General features: G+C 38.4%; 1 protein-coding gene and 1 non-coding gene across 2 annotated transcripts; one reads left to right on the top strand and one right to left on the bottom strand.

The window, feature by feature from the left end:
• Positions 1–12,492: 12,492 nt before the first annotated feature.
• LOC138882465 (small nucleolar RNA R71) lies at positions 12,493–12,599 on the bottom strand. The gene has a single exon (XR_011404068.1). It is a non-coding gene; the product is annotated as a small nucleolar RNA R71 (small nucleolar RNA).
• An 839-nt stretch (positions 12,600–13,438) lies between these two features.
• LOC138880887 (uncharacterized) lies at positions 13,439–18,726 on the top strand. Its single transcript, XM_070161071.1, has 8 exons — positions 13,439–14,348; positions 14,391–14,510; positions 14,650–15,431; positions 16,518–16,906; positions 16,964–17,148; positions 17,704–17,777; positions 18,329–18,417; positions 18,552–18,726. The coding sequence occupies exons 1-8, from the start codon at positions 13,439–13,441 to the stop codon at positions 18,724–18,726; spliced, it is 2,724 nt and encodes a 907-aa protein (XP_070017172.1).
• Positions 18,727–20,019: the final 1,293 nt, after the last annotated feature.

Raw genomic sequence — 20,019 nt, 5'->3', positions numbered from 1 at the left:
AATTTCAAAAAATTCTAAAAGGATCTAATTGTAAGAGTATACTGTTACAATATATAGCATACTATTATATATTTTTTTGCTGTTTCAATTTGCCCCTCATGCTGGGTAAAAGCTTAAAGCAAATTAAAAGGGAAAAGGCAAGTGAATTTACGTGTAATAAGTATACTATTATAGTATATTGTATACTATTACAGCATATTATTACAGTATATTGCATATTATTACAGTATACTATAACAATATATTGTATACTATAATAGTATACTGTTGCAGTATAACTATATACTCCTATAGTATATTGTATACTATAGCGATATATTGTTAGGTAACTGCGTTCTTCTTCGATTATTACAATATACCGTTGCAGTATATTGTAAACTATAATAGTATACTATTGCAGTATAGCTATATACTCCTACAACATATTGTATACCGTAGTGGTATATTGTAGCTGTGTTCTTCTTCGATTTTCAGCTGAGAATTTTGATCTCAATCACCTCAAATCAGCTCCAAATGCTATCAAATTTGAGTATGAACTTCATAATGAACTATAAGCAATATTTAACAGCACCCACTTTGAATCAAACAAGAAATCTCCAACTGGTGGAGCTCACAACAGGAGATCAAGCTTGAATTTGAGTGATTGAAGCAAATTCATCCCATCTTGAGCTACACCATTCAATCTTGGGAGTGAACTTTTCTCTTCTGAAATTAATCTTGTCGATTTGCCATATTCCTGAATGGAATTGATGTGTTGTTGTGTTTGTTTGTATATTTCTTCAAAATCTTTTTTCACTTTTTCTACTTCCTCCACCACCTCGTCCATTCGGGGGTTTTGCAGAGTTGAGTCCTAGCTCTTTTAGCAAAGAAAATTTTGGGAATTTTGGGAAAAGAAATGCGAAGAAGAAGAAGAAGAAGAAAGATCCAAAAGAAAGTTTTGTTTAGTTCAGGAAAACGAAAGAAGATGAACTTTTTCTTCTGTTGAGAACCTCGTCTTAGCTAGGTGTTACGGTGAAAATAACCGAGTAAATAGTTTGGGCCCTATGGATAGGAGTAATAAATAGTTTGTGTCTGGGCATTAAAGGGTAAATAGTTTAGAATTAATGGGTATAAAGTGAGATTTTCTCTTTTAAAATTAAAACTTCACAAACCCTAATTTACTAATGTTGTGATTGCTTACACGATAATTAATAATGAAGAATTGTAATGCTACAATTAATAATAAAGGAATTGTTATACATGAATTACTTATTTTAAAACAGAAATTTGTTTTTAAACGGTTTAATTCTGGCATTGCTAATATATGTATTGTAATTTCATATTCTATTCTGTATAAAATTATATATAAATTCTCCCATATTTAATACAGATAATATTATTTAATACTACTAACCAAATATTGTGTTAGTTATGCAACAATGTTTTTTTATTTATGCAACCAATCCAAACACTATTGGTTTATGCTAAGATTAATTATTCAAATACTTTAATCAAAACGATCCCTAAATAAAATAGAAGAGCAGACAACTGAGATTAAATCGGCTATTATTTAACTATGATCCCTAAGTTAGTTAATCCGGTATGAGTTTATGTTGTAGGGAAAATTATTATTGTTATGATAACTATTAGCAAGATGATACGTCAGCTCTTACGTGTTCCAGATTAAATAAATTGCTTCACCTAATTTAGATAAGATTTAAGATATTTGAAATTAAAGATTCTTAATTTTATTTGTATTATACTACTAATGTTTTTAAGTTGGGATATAATGTGCCCTCTTAGTTTTTCGATAAAATGGAAATGCATGCGTTCTGCGTATATTCTCTAATTATATGCATGAAATATACTTGGATTTTTTGTTAACAAGATAATCCCCAAATGCTATTTTTGGGTGCGTATAGGGTAGACTCCGCTCCTGTTTAATAGTCCGCAAACCTCAAAGGAGGGCAAACCTCACTAGGTAAGCTCCGTGCGGCGAGCTCGACCGATGAGGTATGCAAGTTGGTTTCGAACCTAGATCTCTTAATGTATACTTGGACTTTTGTTATTGTACTTTTGTGATTATATCATTATTTAGAGATTATATATAATATTGTTGAGTTGTCCCACATCGGAGGGATTTGAGGTCCTTGGTCTCCTTATATAGTTTGGGCAATCCTCACCTCATAAGCTAGCTTTTGGGGTTGAGTTAGGTCCAAGGTTCATTCTTATCATGGTATCAGAGCCAGGCTCATCCCAATTATTGTTACCGATGTTGGGTCCCCATTTATGTTGTCCACCCTCCAGAGGGCTGGGCGTGAGAGGGGTGTTGAGTTGTCCCACATCGGAGGGATTTGAGGTCCTTGGTCTCCTTATATGGCTTGGACAATCCTCACCTCATAAGCTAGCTTTTGGTCCCAAGGTCCATTCTTATCATGGTATTAGAGTCAAGCTCATCCCAATTATTGTTACCGATGTTGGGCCCCCATTTATGTTGTACATGCTCCAGAGGCCTGGGCGTGAGGGGATTGGGCAATCCTCACCTCATAAGTTAGCTTTTGGGGTTGAGTTAGGCCCAAGGTCCATTCTTATCAAATATGCTTTCATGTGATATAATTTTCGAGTTCGGAATTTAGTCATTTTAAGTTATTGAGTTCTAAATTAATAATTTGCACATATTTAATGGACTTCTTAAAACAAGTACAATATTTAGACCAAGGTTACTGGATTCGACTGAACCCGTAACTCATAGGCTAATTCCGCCCCTGAATATTTTCTACACAAGATGGAAGCATAAGAAATTAAATGTTATTGATTCTTCGATAGAGTATAAAAAGGGAGGAGGATATGGAAACTAAAATTTTCTCATATTATATTCTATACAAGACGGAAGCGTAACTGCGTAAGTAGCATAAAATCACGCTGAGATTAATTGCATAATCGGGCTAAGAGCACTTTGCCACAAGAAAATAATAAGTAATTAACAATTATCAATAATGGGTATCAATTTAGATCAAATGTGAAAGACAAAGACTTCAAGTTTACACCACCTGCTAAGTGCATAATCCACTTATCCACACTAGAAAACAGTAAAATTAAATAATAATTTCAATTATATTATAGATATTAAAGTAGATCAAATGTGGAACCTGGTAACGCCGCCCTTTGATTCTCAAACACTAATCTCCAGTAAAGTAATTTGGATATGTTAATTAATTTAATAACGTTTGTTTTTAATAGATTCAATCACCTTCAACACATTATTTAATTGTTCGCTAACGCTATGCATGAAATTTTTGTGCAGGGGAATATTGCTTTTCATGTCCAGATGGCGTGGTGATAACTTACTATGTTAAAACAAGATTTATATTAATTTTTATGCTACAAGTTTGATTTTAAAAGCTATAGCTAATATGACTATAATGATCAGTGACGGTTCAACCAAATTGGTGGGTTAAAGTAAAATTTTAATAAAAGACCTTAATTCATATATTTTTTTATTTAAATTCTGTTTTTATCAAAATTCTATTTTTGTAGCTTATAATGGATTTCTTCTAATATGTTTTTTCAATTAACAATATAGCTAATCAATCATATGGCTAAATAGTTCTCTTTTATTTTTTAAAATAAAAATCTTGTAATTTTCACCTTAAAATATTGAATAATTCTTTAAAAAGGTTTCCATAGAACCTCAACGTACTATCAACAAAATATGGGGCTCCAAATTTTGAGAGCTAAACCCTTTGCTTTAGTTGCTTTGGCCTTGAGCCGGCACTGTCAGTAGCGCTGACTCGGAGTTATAAAAATATTTAATGTTATGAGTTTTCATTGAAATACTGTTTTGCTAAGAAAATAAAATTTGGCTAAACATGTGAAGATGCAAAATCAGAAGAAGAAAAACTGTCACATTTATTAGCTGAAAACTATAATAGTCAAATAATAACAATAAATGATTATTTAGGCTATGGGTAAACCAAGTACTTATATATGGATTAGATTGATGAGCATGAGATAGAATTGAAAATCTAGAGATTAGAACCAATTGAATAGGAATTCATTGAGTTCTCCATGTTTAGATAAAATAATAGTTTGTTAACTTGGAATTGATTTGATAAAAGAAGAATATGGATAATGGACAACCCGAAATTGACGAATATAGAGGGGTAAGAAGTTTTAATGGTTTTTAACCCATTTCAGTAATCGCATTCGAGCTTTGATTAATTTGAATTTGCACTCGACTTTAGTTAAGGGTAAAAAGTATTTATCACTCCACCTCAATTCTGATGTGCGGGAGCAAAAATTTAACATGCAATAAACTTTACATTTGGAATAATTCGACATGAGTACGTAAAATAACTTCTTAATAGATCTATTTTCAACTACAATATGTTTTGAAATCATCTTTTTTTATACTGATTACATTCTAGTCTATTTGACATAGTTGGACTCGACACAAAATTTAAATATATCATAATATTTATTTAGTTATAAAAAATTATTAAGGAAATATAAAAAATTAAAAGTATATAATTTATTTTAAAACAAATTAATAAAAAAATAGTGCCAAATAAAATAGAACATACGGAGTACGTAAGAGGAAAGTTATTTCATATTTTACTGTATATGCAATTTCATCTTCATGGATGCAAATTCTCCACATCAATATCATGTTTAAAAAATTAAGATAATTACATTAGTAAAGTCATGAGATTGATGTTTGTTCTGTTGTTGGTCTTTGTTGTCTAAAAATAATGTATTAGTTTAGTTATGTACTTATCCGCTTTTTGTGTATTTAATTGTGGTGATCCGAAGGGTCATCTTTTATTTTAGAATTCGAATTCTTGTTCCGAGACCTTAAAAATCTCATTTTATCTCTCATCAATTTGTGTGCGCAGTCCGGACGTATATCCGGAAAGCCCTTATGTAAAAAATTTATGAAATAATGATTTTTTGCCTAAAAAGTTATTTTTATTAACTTGGTCAACGTTTTGGGTAAACGGATTCGGACCCGTATTTCGACGATCCCAGAAGGTCTGTAGTAAAATATGGGACCTGGGCGTATGCCCGGAGTCGAATTCCGAGGTCCCTAACCCGAGAAATGAATTTTTGAAGGAAATTAATAAGACTGAAAATGTAATAATTTAAAGGATTTGATCTTGTTGGTATCGGGCCCGTATTTTGGTTTTGGAGTCTGGTACATGTCTGTTATGATTTAAACCTTATCTATGAAATTAGGTGAAAAATGGAATTGATTTGACGTGATTCGAACCTTTGGTTGAGAAAATAGAAGTTTTGAAACTATCTTGAAAATTGATGCAATTTGGTGCTAAATTCATAGTTCTAAGTGTTATTTTGGCGATTTGATCGCATGAGCAAGTTCATATGATGTTTTAAGACTTGTGTGCATGTTTGGTTTGGAGTCCCGATGGCTTGGGTGAGTTTCGGATAAACTACGGTGTGTTTTGGAACTTAGGAAAAATTTGTTGGTATTGCTGAACTTGTTGCGGACCTCTGATCTCGCATTTGCGAGGTCATGCATCGCAATTGCAAACCCTGTAGGTTCCGCATTTGCGAGGCTTCCATCGCAATTGTGATTAAAAGCTGGGCCAGGCAGTCTTCACATTTGCGAAGATTCTTCGCATTTGCGATGTTATGTGGGGAGGGGCAGTGATCGCAAATGCGATCATTTTGTCGCATTTGCAGAGGTTCCTGTTCGCAATTGCGAAGGCAACAGGGGTGTGAAGGACCTCGCTTTTGCGATGGTTCTTCGAATTTGCGAATTGCGAAGCTCAGGTCACAAATGTGACATCTACAGCAGATAACTTTGGACTTAGACGAGATTTTTCATTCATTCTCCCATTTTTCAAAACCTAAACTTTAAGAGGCGATTTTTCAAAGGCTAGTTCTTCCCCAAATCATAGGTAAATGATTTTTAACTCATTTCTTTCAATCTTTTACTTCTTTTCACAAGATTTCATCCTAGAATCTAGGGTTTTTCATGGTGGAATTGGGAATTTTTGGGTAGAACTTAAGAATTTCGAAATTTGGGGGTTTAGACCTCAAATTGAGGTCGGATTCTAAAACCAATTGTATATCCGGACTCTGGAGTAAATGGGTAATCGGATTTTGGTCCGAATTTCAAGTTTTGACCAAGCGGACCCGGGGTCAGTTTTTGACTTCTTGGGGAAAATTTTGGGAAATCTGTAATTATTCATTGGAATTGATTTCTTTAGCAATAATTAATGTTATTAAGTTGATTATGACTAGATACGAGTAGATTAGAGGTGAAATCGAGAGGTAAAGCGGTAATTGAGCTTTGAATTGCCTGTTGGATTGAGGTAAGTGTTTGGTCTAACTTTCGCTCGAGGGATTAGGGATCCCCAACTTAATTTCTATGTGAAATTCCATATGCGTGGCGTATAGGTGTGGTGGCGAGTACCTATCCGCTGCCAAATTATTTGTTTAGCTTGTTCCTTTCCCCGTTTCTAATATATTGTCTTCTTGTCTTAACTGCTACATGCATATTGATGCTTCCATATCTAATTGCTTCTTGTTAGGCGTTGTTTTCTTTATTGAATATATTGATTGTTCTGTAGTTTTATTGTATTACGTTATTGGTTTAAGTTGGTTTATTGGTGTTTCATGATACATTTTGGTTGGTCTCGCTGTGTAGTAATAATGGAGTGACGTTTCATAATTGTATAGTCTCTGTTTGACTTGGTTCGAGGTTTAAATATTGTGGAGGGTTTTTGAGCTAAATTGTGAAATTTTTATACTTATTTTGTGATTGGTACTGATATGGTGGGATCCGGTTGCACGCCGCAACAGGAGGAATAAGGGTGAATTGTGATTGTCTGGTAGATCGGGTTGCGCGCCGCAACAAGGAGCAATAAGAGTGGACCGGTGGGATCGGGTTTCATGCTGCAATATGAGGAATAAAGGTGATATATTGAGGAGTAATAAAGGCGGACTAGTAGGATCGGGTTGCACGCTGCAACAAGGAGTAATAAGGGTGAATGTTCATATTGTTACTGATTATATGGTGGGATCGGGATGCGCGCCGCATCATTTTATTGTTTATGTGTTTTTCCTCTATTGTGGTTCTATTCTGTAGCATTGTAACTCTCATAAGGATTGGTTATAGCTGAGTACTGGCAAGATAATTGAGTTCCGTATTTATTTTTACTGCAAATTATTGTTCCATTTCGTTCCGTACTTCCTTTTGCTTTATTATCAACTGTATGCATGTTATATTGTGAATGCCCCTCCTTAGCCTTGTTACTGCCTCGTCGAGGTTAGGCTCGGCACTTACCATTACATGGGGTCGGTTGTACTGATACTGCACTCTGCACTTTATTAAGTTGATTATGACTAGATACGAGTAGATTGGAGGTGAAATCGAGAGGTAAAGCGGTAATTGAGCTTTGAATTGCCTGTTGGATTGAGGTAAGTGTTTGGTCTAACTTTCGCTCGAGGGATTAGGGATACTCGACTTAATTTCTATGTGAAATTCCATATGCGTGGCGTATAGGTGTGGTGGCGAGTACCTATCCGCTGCCAAATTATTTGTTTAGCTTGTTCCTTTCCCCGTTTCTAATATATTGTCTTCTTGTCTTAACTGCTACATGCATATTGATGCTTCCATATCTAATTGCTTCTTGTTAGGCGTTGTTTTCTTTATTGAATATATTGATTGTTCTGTAGTTTTATTGTATTACGTTATTGGTTTAAGTTGGTTTATTGGTGTTTCATGATACATTTTGGTTGGTCTCGCTGTGTAGTAATAATGGAGTGACGTTTCATAATTGTATAGTCTTTGTTTGACTTGGTTCGAGGTTTAAATATTGTGGAGGGTTTTTGAGCTAAATTGTGAAATTTTTATACTTATTTTGTGATTGGTACTGATATGGTGGGATCCGGTTGCACGCCGCAACAGGAGGAATAAGGGTGAATTGTGATTGTCTGGTAGATCGGGTTGCGCGCCGCAACAAGGAGCAATAAGAGTGGACCGGTAGGATCGGGTTGCATGCTGCAATATGAGGAATAAAGGTGATATATTGAGGAGTAATAAAGGCGGACTAGTAGGATCGGGTTGCACGCTGCAACAAGGAGTAATAAGGGTGAATGTTCACATTGTTACTGATTATATGGTGGGATCGGGATGCGCCCCGCATCATTTTATTGTTTATGTGTTTTTCCTCTATTGTGGTTCTCTGTAGCATTGTAACTCTCATAAGGATTGGTTATAGCTGAGTACTGGCAAGATAATTGAGTTCCGTATTTATTTTTACTGCAAATTATTGTTCCATTTCGTTCCGTACTTCCTTTTGCTTTATTATCAACTGTATGCATGTTATATTGTGAATGCCCCGCCTTAGCCTTGTTACTGCCTCGTCGAGGTTAGGCTCGGCACTTACCAGTACATGGGGTCGGTTGTACTGATACTGCACTCTGCATTTTCTGTGCAGATTTTGGAGCTGATTGTAGCTGATCGAGAGGTCAGTTGCAAGCATTCATCAAGGAGACCCAAGATAGTCCTGCAGGCGTCAGCAGACCCTAACGTCCCCTCCTATGTTCTACATTTCTATTTTACTTTCTTTCGAGACAGATGTACTTTTCTTTCAGACCGGTATTTGTAGTAATTCGTAGAAAGTTCATGAATTATGACACTTGTTTCTGGGTGGTAACTGTTTCGATTTTGTAATAGTATAAGGATAATTAGAACTATGTACTTCCGCATTTATTTCTATTCGAATTAGTTTTGTTAATCTTAACTATAAAATGTAAAGGAAAAGGCGAATATAACTCTAACGTTGGCTTGCTTAGCAAGTGCGATATTAAGCACTATCACAGTTTTGACAGTGGAAAATTCGGACCGTGACATTAATATAATTGTTGTGTAGGCTTTTTTTTGTGTATTTAATTCATTTGCTTGCAACACTGAGCATTCATACACCTTAGGGGTGGACTCCCTTCTAAGGTGCTTATAAATCTTTGCATATGTAAAAATCTATATATATTTCAGAAAATAATTATTTTTAACGGTTTAACAAAAGTATACGAGTTTACAAAATAATTAAATTTATAAATTATGTGTTTACAAAAAAAAATATTAAAATAGTCGTCAATCCACCACTAGTCACAATATACTTCCTACGCGGTTTATATCCTAAATACTGAACCTCAAACCCTTAACCATGGATCAATAGACGTTTTTCATGGTCGATTGTTAACTATCGGTTGTGTACTCAACTTCTATACAAGCCAAGTAGAAACTATTAATTGCTTGTTGATAAAATTAGTGATTAAACTTAATTTTTGCCATGAAATTGATAAAATTATAACATTTACTCATGTTATTAATCATGTTATGACATAAAATTTTATGATAAATAGACATTTTCATAGTACCACTAAGGATTTAGTCATTTTACAACATGTAATGACTTAACCATGTATTATCAGAGTAGATATTGCGAGTATAATATATAAAAGTATTGACTGTAGATCTGCTTCACAAGAGAAGCAATAACGTAAGACAACAACAACCCAGTGAAATTCTATTAGTAGGGTCTGGGGAGGGTAGTGTATACGCATACCTTACCCCTAACTCGAAGGAGTAGAGAGGTTGTTTCCGAAAGTCCCTCAGTTCAATAGAACAAAAAGACAAATGTAGACAATATTAGTATCACGACAGAAATCATAAGAAAAATAGGAACAACATGAAATCCGGAAGAAGGATGCAAAACAAAACCGATAGCTAGTAAATAGGTCTTGCACTGAAAAATAGTAAGACACAACATGCCACTAGCTATCTTAGACAAAAACCTTACCAGACTAGTCTCACAGAAGTATTAATAAGGCAAGACTCAACTACCTCCTAACCTACTACCTTAATACTCGACCTCCACAACTTCCTATCAAGGGTCATATCCTCGGAAATCTGAAGCCTATATCATGTCTAATCACCTCTCCCCAATACTTCTTAGGCCGCCCTCTACCTCTTCGCGTTCCCTCCACAACTAGCCGCTCACACCTCCTTACCGTAGCATCTGGGTTTTTCCTTTGAGCATGCTCGAACCATTTGAGTCTCGCTTTCCGCATCTTGTCGTCAATGGGAGCTACGTGCACATTTTCCCGAATATCATTCCTAATTTTATCTATCCTAATGTGACCACACATTCACTGCAACATCCTCATTTCTATTACTTTTATCTTCTAGATATGTGAGAAGAGAAGCAATAACGTAAAAAAAAAAGAAGAAATCACGGATAGTAAAAGGAAAAGCAGAAAAAGCAAAACAGAGAATGAACTTACACAACTAAATTGACTATTCTTTTCACATAAGAAAAGTGAAAAACATGTGATCTCGAAGAGTAATAATAAGACATAAAAATGCTGCGTTGTAGCCAAGGTAGGATAAAGGGACAACGCTATTCAGATTTAGTAAACTAAACTCAATTCTAATTTATTAAGATGTTATTTGGTTCATTTATTGGTGATGCGATGCGACCATTTATGCCCCAATTTAGTTATACTTTATTGTTATATGAAGGCTAAATGACAACAAAAGGCTCTAATTACGAATTTTGTGCTTTGCAGGAGCAAGTCTTGATTATGAGGACATTGAACAGTATTTGGAGCTAATTTGGAGCAAGGAAAGCCAATCGGTGAATGCGCTTGAAAGAAGAAGAAAAATAGAAAACAACTGAACTTCATGAGTGTGGGTCAAGCACGGGCGCGTTGCAGCCGCGCTCGTCAGGTAGAATAGAACGCGATATGCGCGGTCCAAGCGCGGCCGCGCTCGTCACCTCGAGGAACATTATTTTCAGGGGTAATTTCATAACTTCGAGGGCAACTCTCCTTAACATATAAGAAGCTCAGGTCGCCCAAAGAGAGGGTATCAAGGTTTTTGAAGGATTATTGAAGGCAAGAAGAGGCAAGAGACAAGGCGGAAGATTCGGCATAGAGTTTTACCTTTTTTCCTCTTGTTTTGATCATTAATGATGAAATTTATTGTTGTTATTGTAAAAACGATTATGCGTAGATAAACACTTAATCTAGGGTTTTGATGAATCCTCTTGGAGGATGAATTTCTGATATGTTAATATAGATTGCGTTAATAATTTCTCTGTTTGTTCAACTATATTATGATTGTTGTTGATTGAAGGGCCCTCAATCGGCTGTGCCTAGTTAGTATACATTACTCGTGAGAGAGTTTATATTTAGGTAGTTGTTGAACAACACCACTCCTAATGTATATGAGGGATCAATACGAAGGATTTAAAGGTGGGATTAGGGATAATGAAACCTTGGGTGCGATCTAACTGAGCTGTAACTAAAGCCAGCTAGCGTAATTCGGGAAAATATGTCTAGTATATTGTTGTAATTACTCGGGAGAGAGTTACGACAATCAGAGTGCTCATGATCGATAGAGAAGACCGAGGCAAATTTATAGCAAACATAGCGGAAATGATTCCGATAAGAGGGGAAATCATAACCTTAGACCATTCTCATTCTTGCTTACAATCAGTCTATAGCTAGTCTTAATTTACTGCATTTTTATTATATAATATTTAGTTAATAAACAACCAAACTGTTAATCAAATATCTCTGAAGATTGAATACTTGAATTTCTGTGAGTCCAATAGTTGTGATTGATAGGTTAATTCCCTGTGGGATTCGACTCCGGACTTGTTAACCGGAATATATTTGCAACGATCGCTTTGTCCTTTTTATAAGGCATAGTTGGGCGTGATCAAATTTTGGCGTCGTTGCCGGGAAATTAACAGTGTTATTGATTGCAGTTAAAAAAGAAGTGCAGAAATTTTTTGTGTAGTCAATTTTCTTCAATTTAAACTGATCATTGAAATTCTAACGTTTGTAGTCGTGGTTGTCACATGTGCATGCCTATAAACTCTTCAAGAACTGGAGAATTGTTCGAAGCATTATCAGATCCTTAGAAAGTGTTCAAGGCATTGAACCGTGCAAATAAGAAAGGCAAACAACAACAATACTCAACCGAAAGTATTGAACCAGACATGGAAGACGATAATCTAAATAACAGGGAGAACGTGAATGACCCAAACAACAAAAACAATGCAAATGACCCAAATGATCAGGATGTGGCACCTCTTATGCCAGAAGCAGTACTATATGATTGGGCACAACCCACATCTGACAACTTACCAACTGCTATTGTAGTCCCTCAAATACAAGCAGACTCATTCCAGATCACAAACAATATGCTACATCTGTTGCAAAACAAGGGACTATTCTCTGGGTCATACGTTGAAGATCCTCAGCAGTATCTAAAGAACTTCCTCTCAATCTGTGCCACGTAGAGACAACACAATGTGACACTGGAAGCAATACGTTTGTTGTTGTTTCCATTCTCAGTTTATAGGAGCAGCCCAAACTTGGCTTAATTCACTCCCTATCAAATCCATCACTACTTGGGAGGAATTAGTCAAACAATATTTGAGCAAATTTCATCCACCTAACAAGACTGCTCAACAAATTGATGAGATATTGAGTTTCAAATAGAGACCCACTGAGACGCTGCATGAAACGTGGGAGAGATTCAAAGGTCTCCCTGTTACATGTCCACTTCATAGTATCCCGGAGCAGATGTTGAGGCAGAGATTTTACATAGGTTTAGCAGATACTTTGAAAGCTAATGTTGATGCTTTAGCAGGTGGAGCATTTTTGAGCAAGACATTCAGAGAGAGCAAGATCCTGCTTGACAAGTTGGCACAAAACTCAGGATGGACAACAAGAAACGCTCCAATCACTTATGTGGTTCATTCAGTGGCTCTAGACCCAGCTAACTCCATAGCTGAAAATATGGCTACTTTGATGACACAAATGAGCATCCTCACCAAAAAGGGTGGAAGAATCAGGCCAGAAGCAGCAGGTATACATAGTTGATGCAACTAATAGGGGTCTATGCACATCATGCATTAATCAGCCATATATCTGCTCATGGAGTGCTGAAGGTGATAATCAACAATATCAGGAGAACATGAATTATGTGGATAACTACGGGGGACCAACACCAGGTGGTCTGAATTGGGGTCAGCAAAATCAACAGTATAGACCAGCTCAGCAGCAGTATAATAACAGCAATAATCATGGGGCTATGCGACCATAGGGACAAATGGTACCTTACCAAAGGCAACAAGGATACAACTAGCAAAATCAGCAGCGGGCTTATCAACAACCTCCACAACAACAGATTATAAGACATGAAGATAGGTTTGCTAAACTCGGGGGTATGATGCAACAAGTGATTGGGTTCACTGGAAAGCTAGCTGGCAGAGTAGACTCGCATGAGTCAGTGATTAAAAATATTGAGATCTAGTTAGGACATATTTTCATGGCCCTAAATAATCGTCTGCATGGGACGTTACCTACAGACACCCAAATCAATCCAAAATAGTAGGGCCCGAAGTAGCTGATGGCAGTGAGTCTCCAAAATAGTAGAGACTTAGATTTGGAGCAAGGAATTGCTCGCGAAAGCAGGCCGACTGAGACACTGGTGCCAGTACCCATTGAGATAGATGATTTAGCAGGTTTAACTAAGGTGACGGTACAGAATGCGCAAGAAAACACCAACAAGGAAGATGTGGTTGAGAAAGAGACTGAAGCTGCACTGGAACTGACAGTAGAAGCAGTGCCCGAACACGAGAAAAACCAAATTACAGGGAAGAAGCAACCTCCAACACCATTCCCACAGAGATTAGCTAAGTATCACAAAGATGAGCAGTACAAGAAATTCTTGGAGATGTTAAAGCAGATTCAGGTAAACATTCCATTGATTGATTCTTTAAAGGAAATGGTTGGGTATGCAAAGATGATGAAGGACTTGATGTCCCGCAAGTTCGACTTCCAAGACTTGGCCATGGTTATACTGACTCAGACTTGCAGTGCTGTTGTGACAAGACCCATAGCTGAGAAGTTGTCTGACCCAGGGAGTTTCACAATCCCTTGCACAATAGGCAAGTTTGCATTTGCTAAGGCACTGTGTGATCTGGGAGCAAGCATAAACCTTATGCCCCTAGCTATCCACAAAAGTCTAGGCATTGGAAGAGCTAGACCTACGTCTATGCTACTACAACTGGCTGACCGAACTGTGAAAAGACCCTCCGGGATTCTAGATGATGTATTGGTGCAGGTTGAAAAGTTTGTGTTTCCAGCAGATTTTGTCATCCTTGATTGTCGGGTTGACGAGGAAATTCCCATAATTTTGGGAAGACCATTCTTGGCCACTGGGAGAGCTCTAATTGATTGTGAAACTGGAGAGCTCAAAATGAGATTAAACGATGAAAAGATAACATTCAACGTGCAGAAATCTATGCGCAGACCCAGTGAATTCGTCAATTGATCTCTAATAGATGCGGTGGATATAGTGTTGGAGGAAGATGATGCAGCATTGAACATTAAAGACCCTCTAACAGCTTGTCTCATGAACTTAAACGAAGCTAATGGTGAAAACTTGGCAGAGTGGGTACTTGCTCTTGAAGGCCAAGGTTTTTGGGAAAAGGGAGCTTGAATTTGAGCCTTTGCACTTGGAGGAAAGAAAAACTCCTCCAGCTAAGCCGTCAATAGAAGAGCCACCAAAGCTGGAACTGAAGCCATAATCATCTCATCTCAGGTATGCATTCTTAGGACCTGATTCAACTCTACCTGTTATTATCTCATCCAGTTTGTTAGATGTGCAGGTAGAACAGCTTTTGCAGGTACTAACTAAGTGCAAGACTACAATTGGGTGGACTATTGCAGACATTAAGGGGATCAGCCCAGCCTTCTATATGCATAAGATTCTGCTGGAAGATGGGCACAAACCTTCCAGAGAACATCAAAGAAGGCTGAACCCCAACATGAAAGAAGTGGTGAAAAAGGAAGTGATTAAATGGTTAGATGCGGGAATCATATTCCCCATCTCTGACAGCAACTGTGTTAGCCCAGTGCAGTGTGTACCAAAAAATGAAGGTATGACGGTAGTGAAAAATGAGAAGAATGAGTTGATCTCTACACGAACAGTCACAGGATGGCGAATCTGTATGGACTACAGGAAGTTGAACTTGGCCACCAGGAAGGACCACTTTCCACTGCCATTCATTGATCAGATGCTAGATAGATTGGCAGGGAGGTCTCACTTTTGCTTCCTGGATGAGTACTCGGGGTATAATCAGATTTCTATTGCCCTAGAGGATAGAGAGAAAACGGCGTTCACCTGCCCTTATGGAATCTATTCTTTTCAGCGAATGTCGTTTGGCCTATGCAATGCACCCGCTACATTCCAAAGGTGCATGATAACCATCTTCATAGATATGGTAGAGGATAAAATGGAGGTTTTCATAGATGACTTCTCAATGGTGGGGAATTCATTCGATGATTGCCTTGTGAACTTGAGGCGAGTTTTGAAAAGGTGTATAGAGACTAATCTGGTACTCAATTGGGAAAAGTGTCATTTCATGGTACAAGAGGTATAGTATTGGGGCACCTAGTGTCAAGTAAAGGTATTGAGGTGGATTGTACAAAAGTTGATGTGATAGAAAAACTTCCACCACCCACCTCAGTCAAAGCATTCAGAAGTTTTCTTGGTCACGCCGGTTTCTATAGGAGATTTATAAAAGATTTTTCTAAAATTGCTAACCCTTGTGTAAATTTCTTGAAAAAGATCACCATTTTGTGTTTTCTGATGACTGCAAGGTAGCTTTTGAGGAATTAAAGAAGAGACTGGTGACAGCACCTATCATAGTTGCCCCCAATTGGGAGCAACTATTTGAACTGATGTGTGATGCTAGTGACTACGTTGTGGGAGCAGTGCTTGGGAAACGAAAAGATAAAATTATGCACCCAATATACTAGGCAAGTAGGACGTTGAGTGGAGCCTAACTAAATTACATTGTGATCGAAAAGGAGATGCTGCCAGTGGTGTTCGCATTTGACAAGTTCAGGTCTTACTTGATAGGCTCAAAGGTAATTGTTTATACTGACCATGCTACTCTCAGGTAATTAATTGAAAAGAAGGAGTCAAAACTGTGTCTGATTCGATGGGTGCTGCTGCTGCAAGAATTTGATTTGGAGATCCGTGACCGAAAGGGAACGAAGAACCAAGTAGCTGACCATTTATCTAGGTTGGAAGGAGCTGAAAAGAAGGTTGAGGTAGAAGAGATTCTGGAAACTTTTCCAGATTAACAACTACTAACAATGAGTGTCGAGGAAGCACCATGGTATGCAGACATTGCAAACTACCTGGCGAGTGGTATTTTTCCGTATGACCTTTCTTCTGTTCAAAAGAAAAAAATCTTTCGTGATTGTCGTATGTATTATTAGGATGAGCCTTATCTGTTCAGGATTTGTGTTAATAACATGATTCGGAGATGTATCCCCGAGATAGACCAGTCTTCTATTTTGTAGGCATGTCATGCATCACCATATGGTGGGCACTTCGGGGGAGTGAGGACAGCGCGAAAGTCTTGGAGTCAGGGTTCCATTGGCCAACATTGTTCAAAGATGCACATCTATAGATAAAGGGTTGTGATGAATGCCAACGAACTGGGAACATTTCCCGTGGACATGAGATGCCCATGAACCCAATTCAGGAAGTAGAAGTGTTTGATATATGGGAGATCGACTTCATGGGGCCGTTCGTCAGCTCATATGGCAACAAGTACATACTCATCGCTGTGGACTACGTGTCCAAATGGGTGGAAGCTGTAGCACTCACTGCAAATGATGTAAAAGGGGTAATTGGTTTTCTGAGGAAGAACATTTTCACCCGATTTGGCACCCCAAGAGCAATAATCAGTGACGGAGGCACTCACTTTTGCAATCGAGCCTTTACTAAGTTGTTGGAGAAGTATGATGTACGCCACAACGTGGCCACCCCATATCATCCACAGACAAGCGGGCAAGTGTAAGTCTCAAATAGAGAAATAAAGAGTGTGCTAACAAAAACTGTGAATGCAACTAGAATAGATTGGGCAAGGAAGTTAGACGATGCAATGTGGGCATATCGAACCGCTTTCATAACTCTAATTGGCATGTCTCCATACAAATTGGTATTTGGGAAGGCATGTCATTTACCCGTAGAGTTGGAACATAGAGCTTGGTGGGCGTTGAGACAGTTGAATCTTGATAGTGAAGCAGCTGGAAAAAGTAAAGTAACAGAATTGCATGAGCTGATGAGTTCAGATATCACGCTTTTGAGAGCACAAGATTATACAAGGAGAGAATAAAGATGATACATGGCAGGAACATTATTGAGCGGAATTTTAAACCTGGGGATACAGTATTGTGATACAACTCGCGTCTGAGGTTGTTTCCAGGCAAATTGATATCACGATGGTCAGGCCCTTTTCGTGTGGTTGAAGTTTACCCCACGGGAGCAGTAGAGATTACTGCGAGTAATGACTCTCACACATTTAGAGTAAACAGGCATAGACTGAAACATTATGTGGGCATGGAGGAAGCAAAGAAAGTGTCAGTGACCCATTTGATCGAGCCTCCAAAGTTGAGCGTACCTTAAATGCGCTTATCTGCGTCATACCGCGATGTTAAATCAGGCGCTTCATGGGAGGCAATCCATTGAATTGTTATATTTGTCGTGCCACGACACTAACTAAGGTGCTGGTTGGGAAGCAACCCAACGCGTGATGAGCTTAGTGCAGTTAGAATTTTTTATTTTGATTTTTTTAGTACTAACAAGTGCAGGCGAGCTTGGGCAAGTGATAAGTCCATCTGACGCTGAAGGAAGAGGTAAAATTTTGAGAAATCTTGAGGCCCAGGTGTGTGTCCGTGCATCAAATACGCTCAGACCGTGCATATTGCAGTGTATTTTGCCTCAGGTTTTCGCCCAGGAGCGCGGCCGCGCTCAGACCGCGCATATGGCAAAGTATTCTATTTTGCAAGCGCGGTCGCGCTCGGGCCGCGCTTGTACCATTTCGCCTGCCACTTAGTTTAAGTTATTTTATTTATTTATTTTGCTCTTAATTAAAAATAAGCCCCACCCAAACCTGCTCCCCCCCCACCTCTCTCTCTTCTCCTTACTCACGCCTAACATCCCCTCCCTCACAAATCAAAACACTCACCTTCCCTCTTTCCCCCCAAATAACCCTCGTCCTAATACTTCCAAATTCCAGATCAAAGCACACCCACGCCATCCTATTTTCCCTTCTAACAATCCCCTCACATATCCTAACCACAATCCCGCCAGGTAAGGTTTTGTTTTTGGAATATTTGTGTTCTTGTTGATGTAGTAGTTTTTCTTTCCTTTCTTTAGTAGATTTTTTTTGTAGTGTGCTCTTGTATGCTAGTGGGTTTGTTGAGGTTGTTGTAGATGTATCTCTTAACATATGTGGGTGACATTAGGGAAATTGTGGTGGAGTTAGGGCTTATAAATTTATTAATTGGGGACTCTGGTGAATGGTGCATATATAGTGTTTGTTAAAATGCCTCAGTGTGTTGTTAAGGTTAATTGTGACCAATTGGGCGAATGAAGTCTGAGTAACCGCCTTTGATTCATATCTTTTGTGTTTTGCTGATGATGTTCTTGATTTCAGGTACTATGGCACCTTCCAGGAAACGCGAACCACTGGTGCTTCATCCAGTGGCCAAGCTGGATCCTCCAGAGCACGCGCTTCAGCTCCTGCTCGTCCTTATGATAGTAATAGGTTCGTCTCCGCCGCAGCTCAGGACTGTTTTGCTGATAAGGCACCCAAAAAACCAATATCATAGAGGGGAATGGATATAGGGTCGCTCCAATATGGTTGTCCCAACTTGTACAATGAGTTGGTCAAGTGTGGGCTGAAAATTTTCTTTGAAGAATCGGATGGCGAAAATTTGATGGTTGTGCGCGAATTTTATGCCAACGTTAAAGAACATGTGAATGGTGTGGTCACGATGCATAAGAAGAATGTTGATGCCTCTGTTGAGGCTATTCGGAGAGCATACCGGCTGCCCGCACCTGTGGCAGAAATGGACGACTATTATGAAGATTATGGTAGACGATACACTCAATGGGAGTTATTCTTTGAAACAATTTGTGTGCCTGACAAGGAGATTATGTGGATGAAACATGGGCGTAAGTTCCATTCAGCGGCACTCACCTTTGAAGGGAAGTGCTGGCTGTATGTCATCAACAACCGACTGCTCCCGTCCTCCAACACCACGGAAGTGAATGATTCTCGAGTTGCCTTGATTTGGTGTTTTATGAATGGTCACAATTTTGATGTGGATAAGGTTATTCATGAGGAGATGTTTACTCGGTGTCCGTTGAAGAGGTATGGTTTCTTCTTCCCTTCCCTAGTCACTAGGCTATGCCGGGTAGCTCGGGTGCCGAAAACCTGAGTGTGGATGGAAAAGTGCCGAGAGAGGCGAAGTTTCGAGTGGATAAGGTAACTACTGGGAAGGATCTTGTGGCACTTGGTGGTGATGATAGTGATGACTCAGATTCACCTGAGGAGGGAGAGGATGAGCAAGAGGAAATGAGAGTCGAGTTGCCCACCCATGAGCATGTTGCGGAAGCTGCAGGACCATTTGGGGTCGGTCGGGTTACCCGGTTAGCAGCCTTAGAGCAGGAGATGGCAGGGATGCGTACCACTGTCGCAGACTTGGGGACGCGAGCTGATGCTTTGGCCACCCAGAATGCTAAATAAGAAAAGAAAATCATGGGTTGGCTGCGTGCTTTGGGTCGAGCGTGTCACCTTGACCCTGGCACTGTCTCCGATCAAGACTGATCTATTAGGGAAGTTCCTTTACCTCGCATTTATTTATTTTGTATGACATGGGAACATGGCATCTTTTTAAGTGTAGGGTGGGGATGCTTCGTTTGTATGTTGTATATATGTAGGAATATAGTTTGATTTTGGTCTTTAGTTAGTTTGATTTTGGTCCTTAGTTAGTTGTCTAAATATGTGATTCGACTTGTCCCAATGATGGATATCACTCTATGGGTTTCTTGAGGGTCTAAGTCGATATAAAAAAAGAAAAAGAGAAGAAAAGATTTTTTTTTTGTAGGTAGTGTATCAA

The sequence above is a fragment of the Nicotiana sylvestris genome, chromosome 11, assembly GCF_000393655.2.
Source record: "Nicotiana sylvestris chromosome 11, ASM39365v2, whole genome shotgun sequence".
NCBI classification, from domain to species: domain Eukaryota; kingdom Viridiplantae; phylum Streptophyta; class Magnoliopsida; order Solanales; family Solanaceae; genus Nicotiana; species Nicotiana sylvestris.
This window is presented reverse-complemented; position numbering and strand designations above follow the sequence as displayed.

What these genes read in the sequence shown, in the direction of transcription:
- LOC138880887 (XM_070161071.1), top strand. Translation starts at nt 13,439, where the DNA reads ATGGCAGTGAGTCTCCAAAATAGTAGAGACTTAGATTTGGAGCAAGGA. An exon ending in GGTGTATAGAGACTAATCTG is followed by an intron (nt 15,432 to 16,517) that starts GTACTCAATTGG and finishes GCACATCTATAG; the next exon opens with ATAAAGGGTTGTGATGAATG. An exon ending in TGAGAAATCTTGAGGCCCAG is followed by an intron (nt 17,778 to 18,328) that starts GTGTGTGTCCGT and finishes AGGTTGTTGTAG; the next exon opens with ATGTATCTCTTAACATATGT.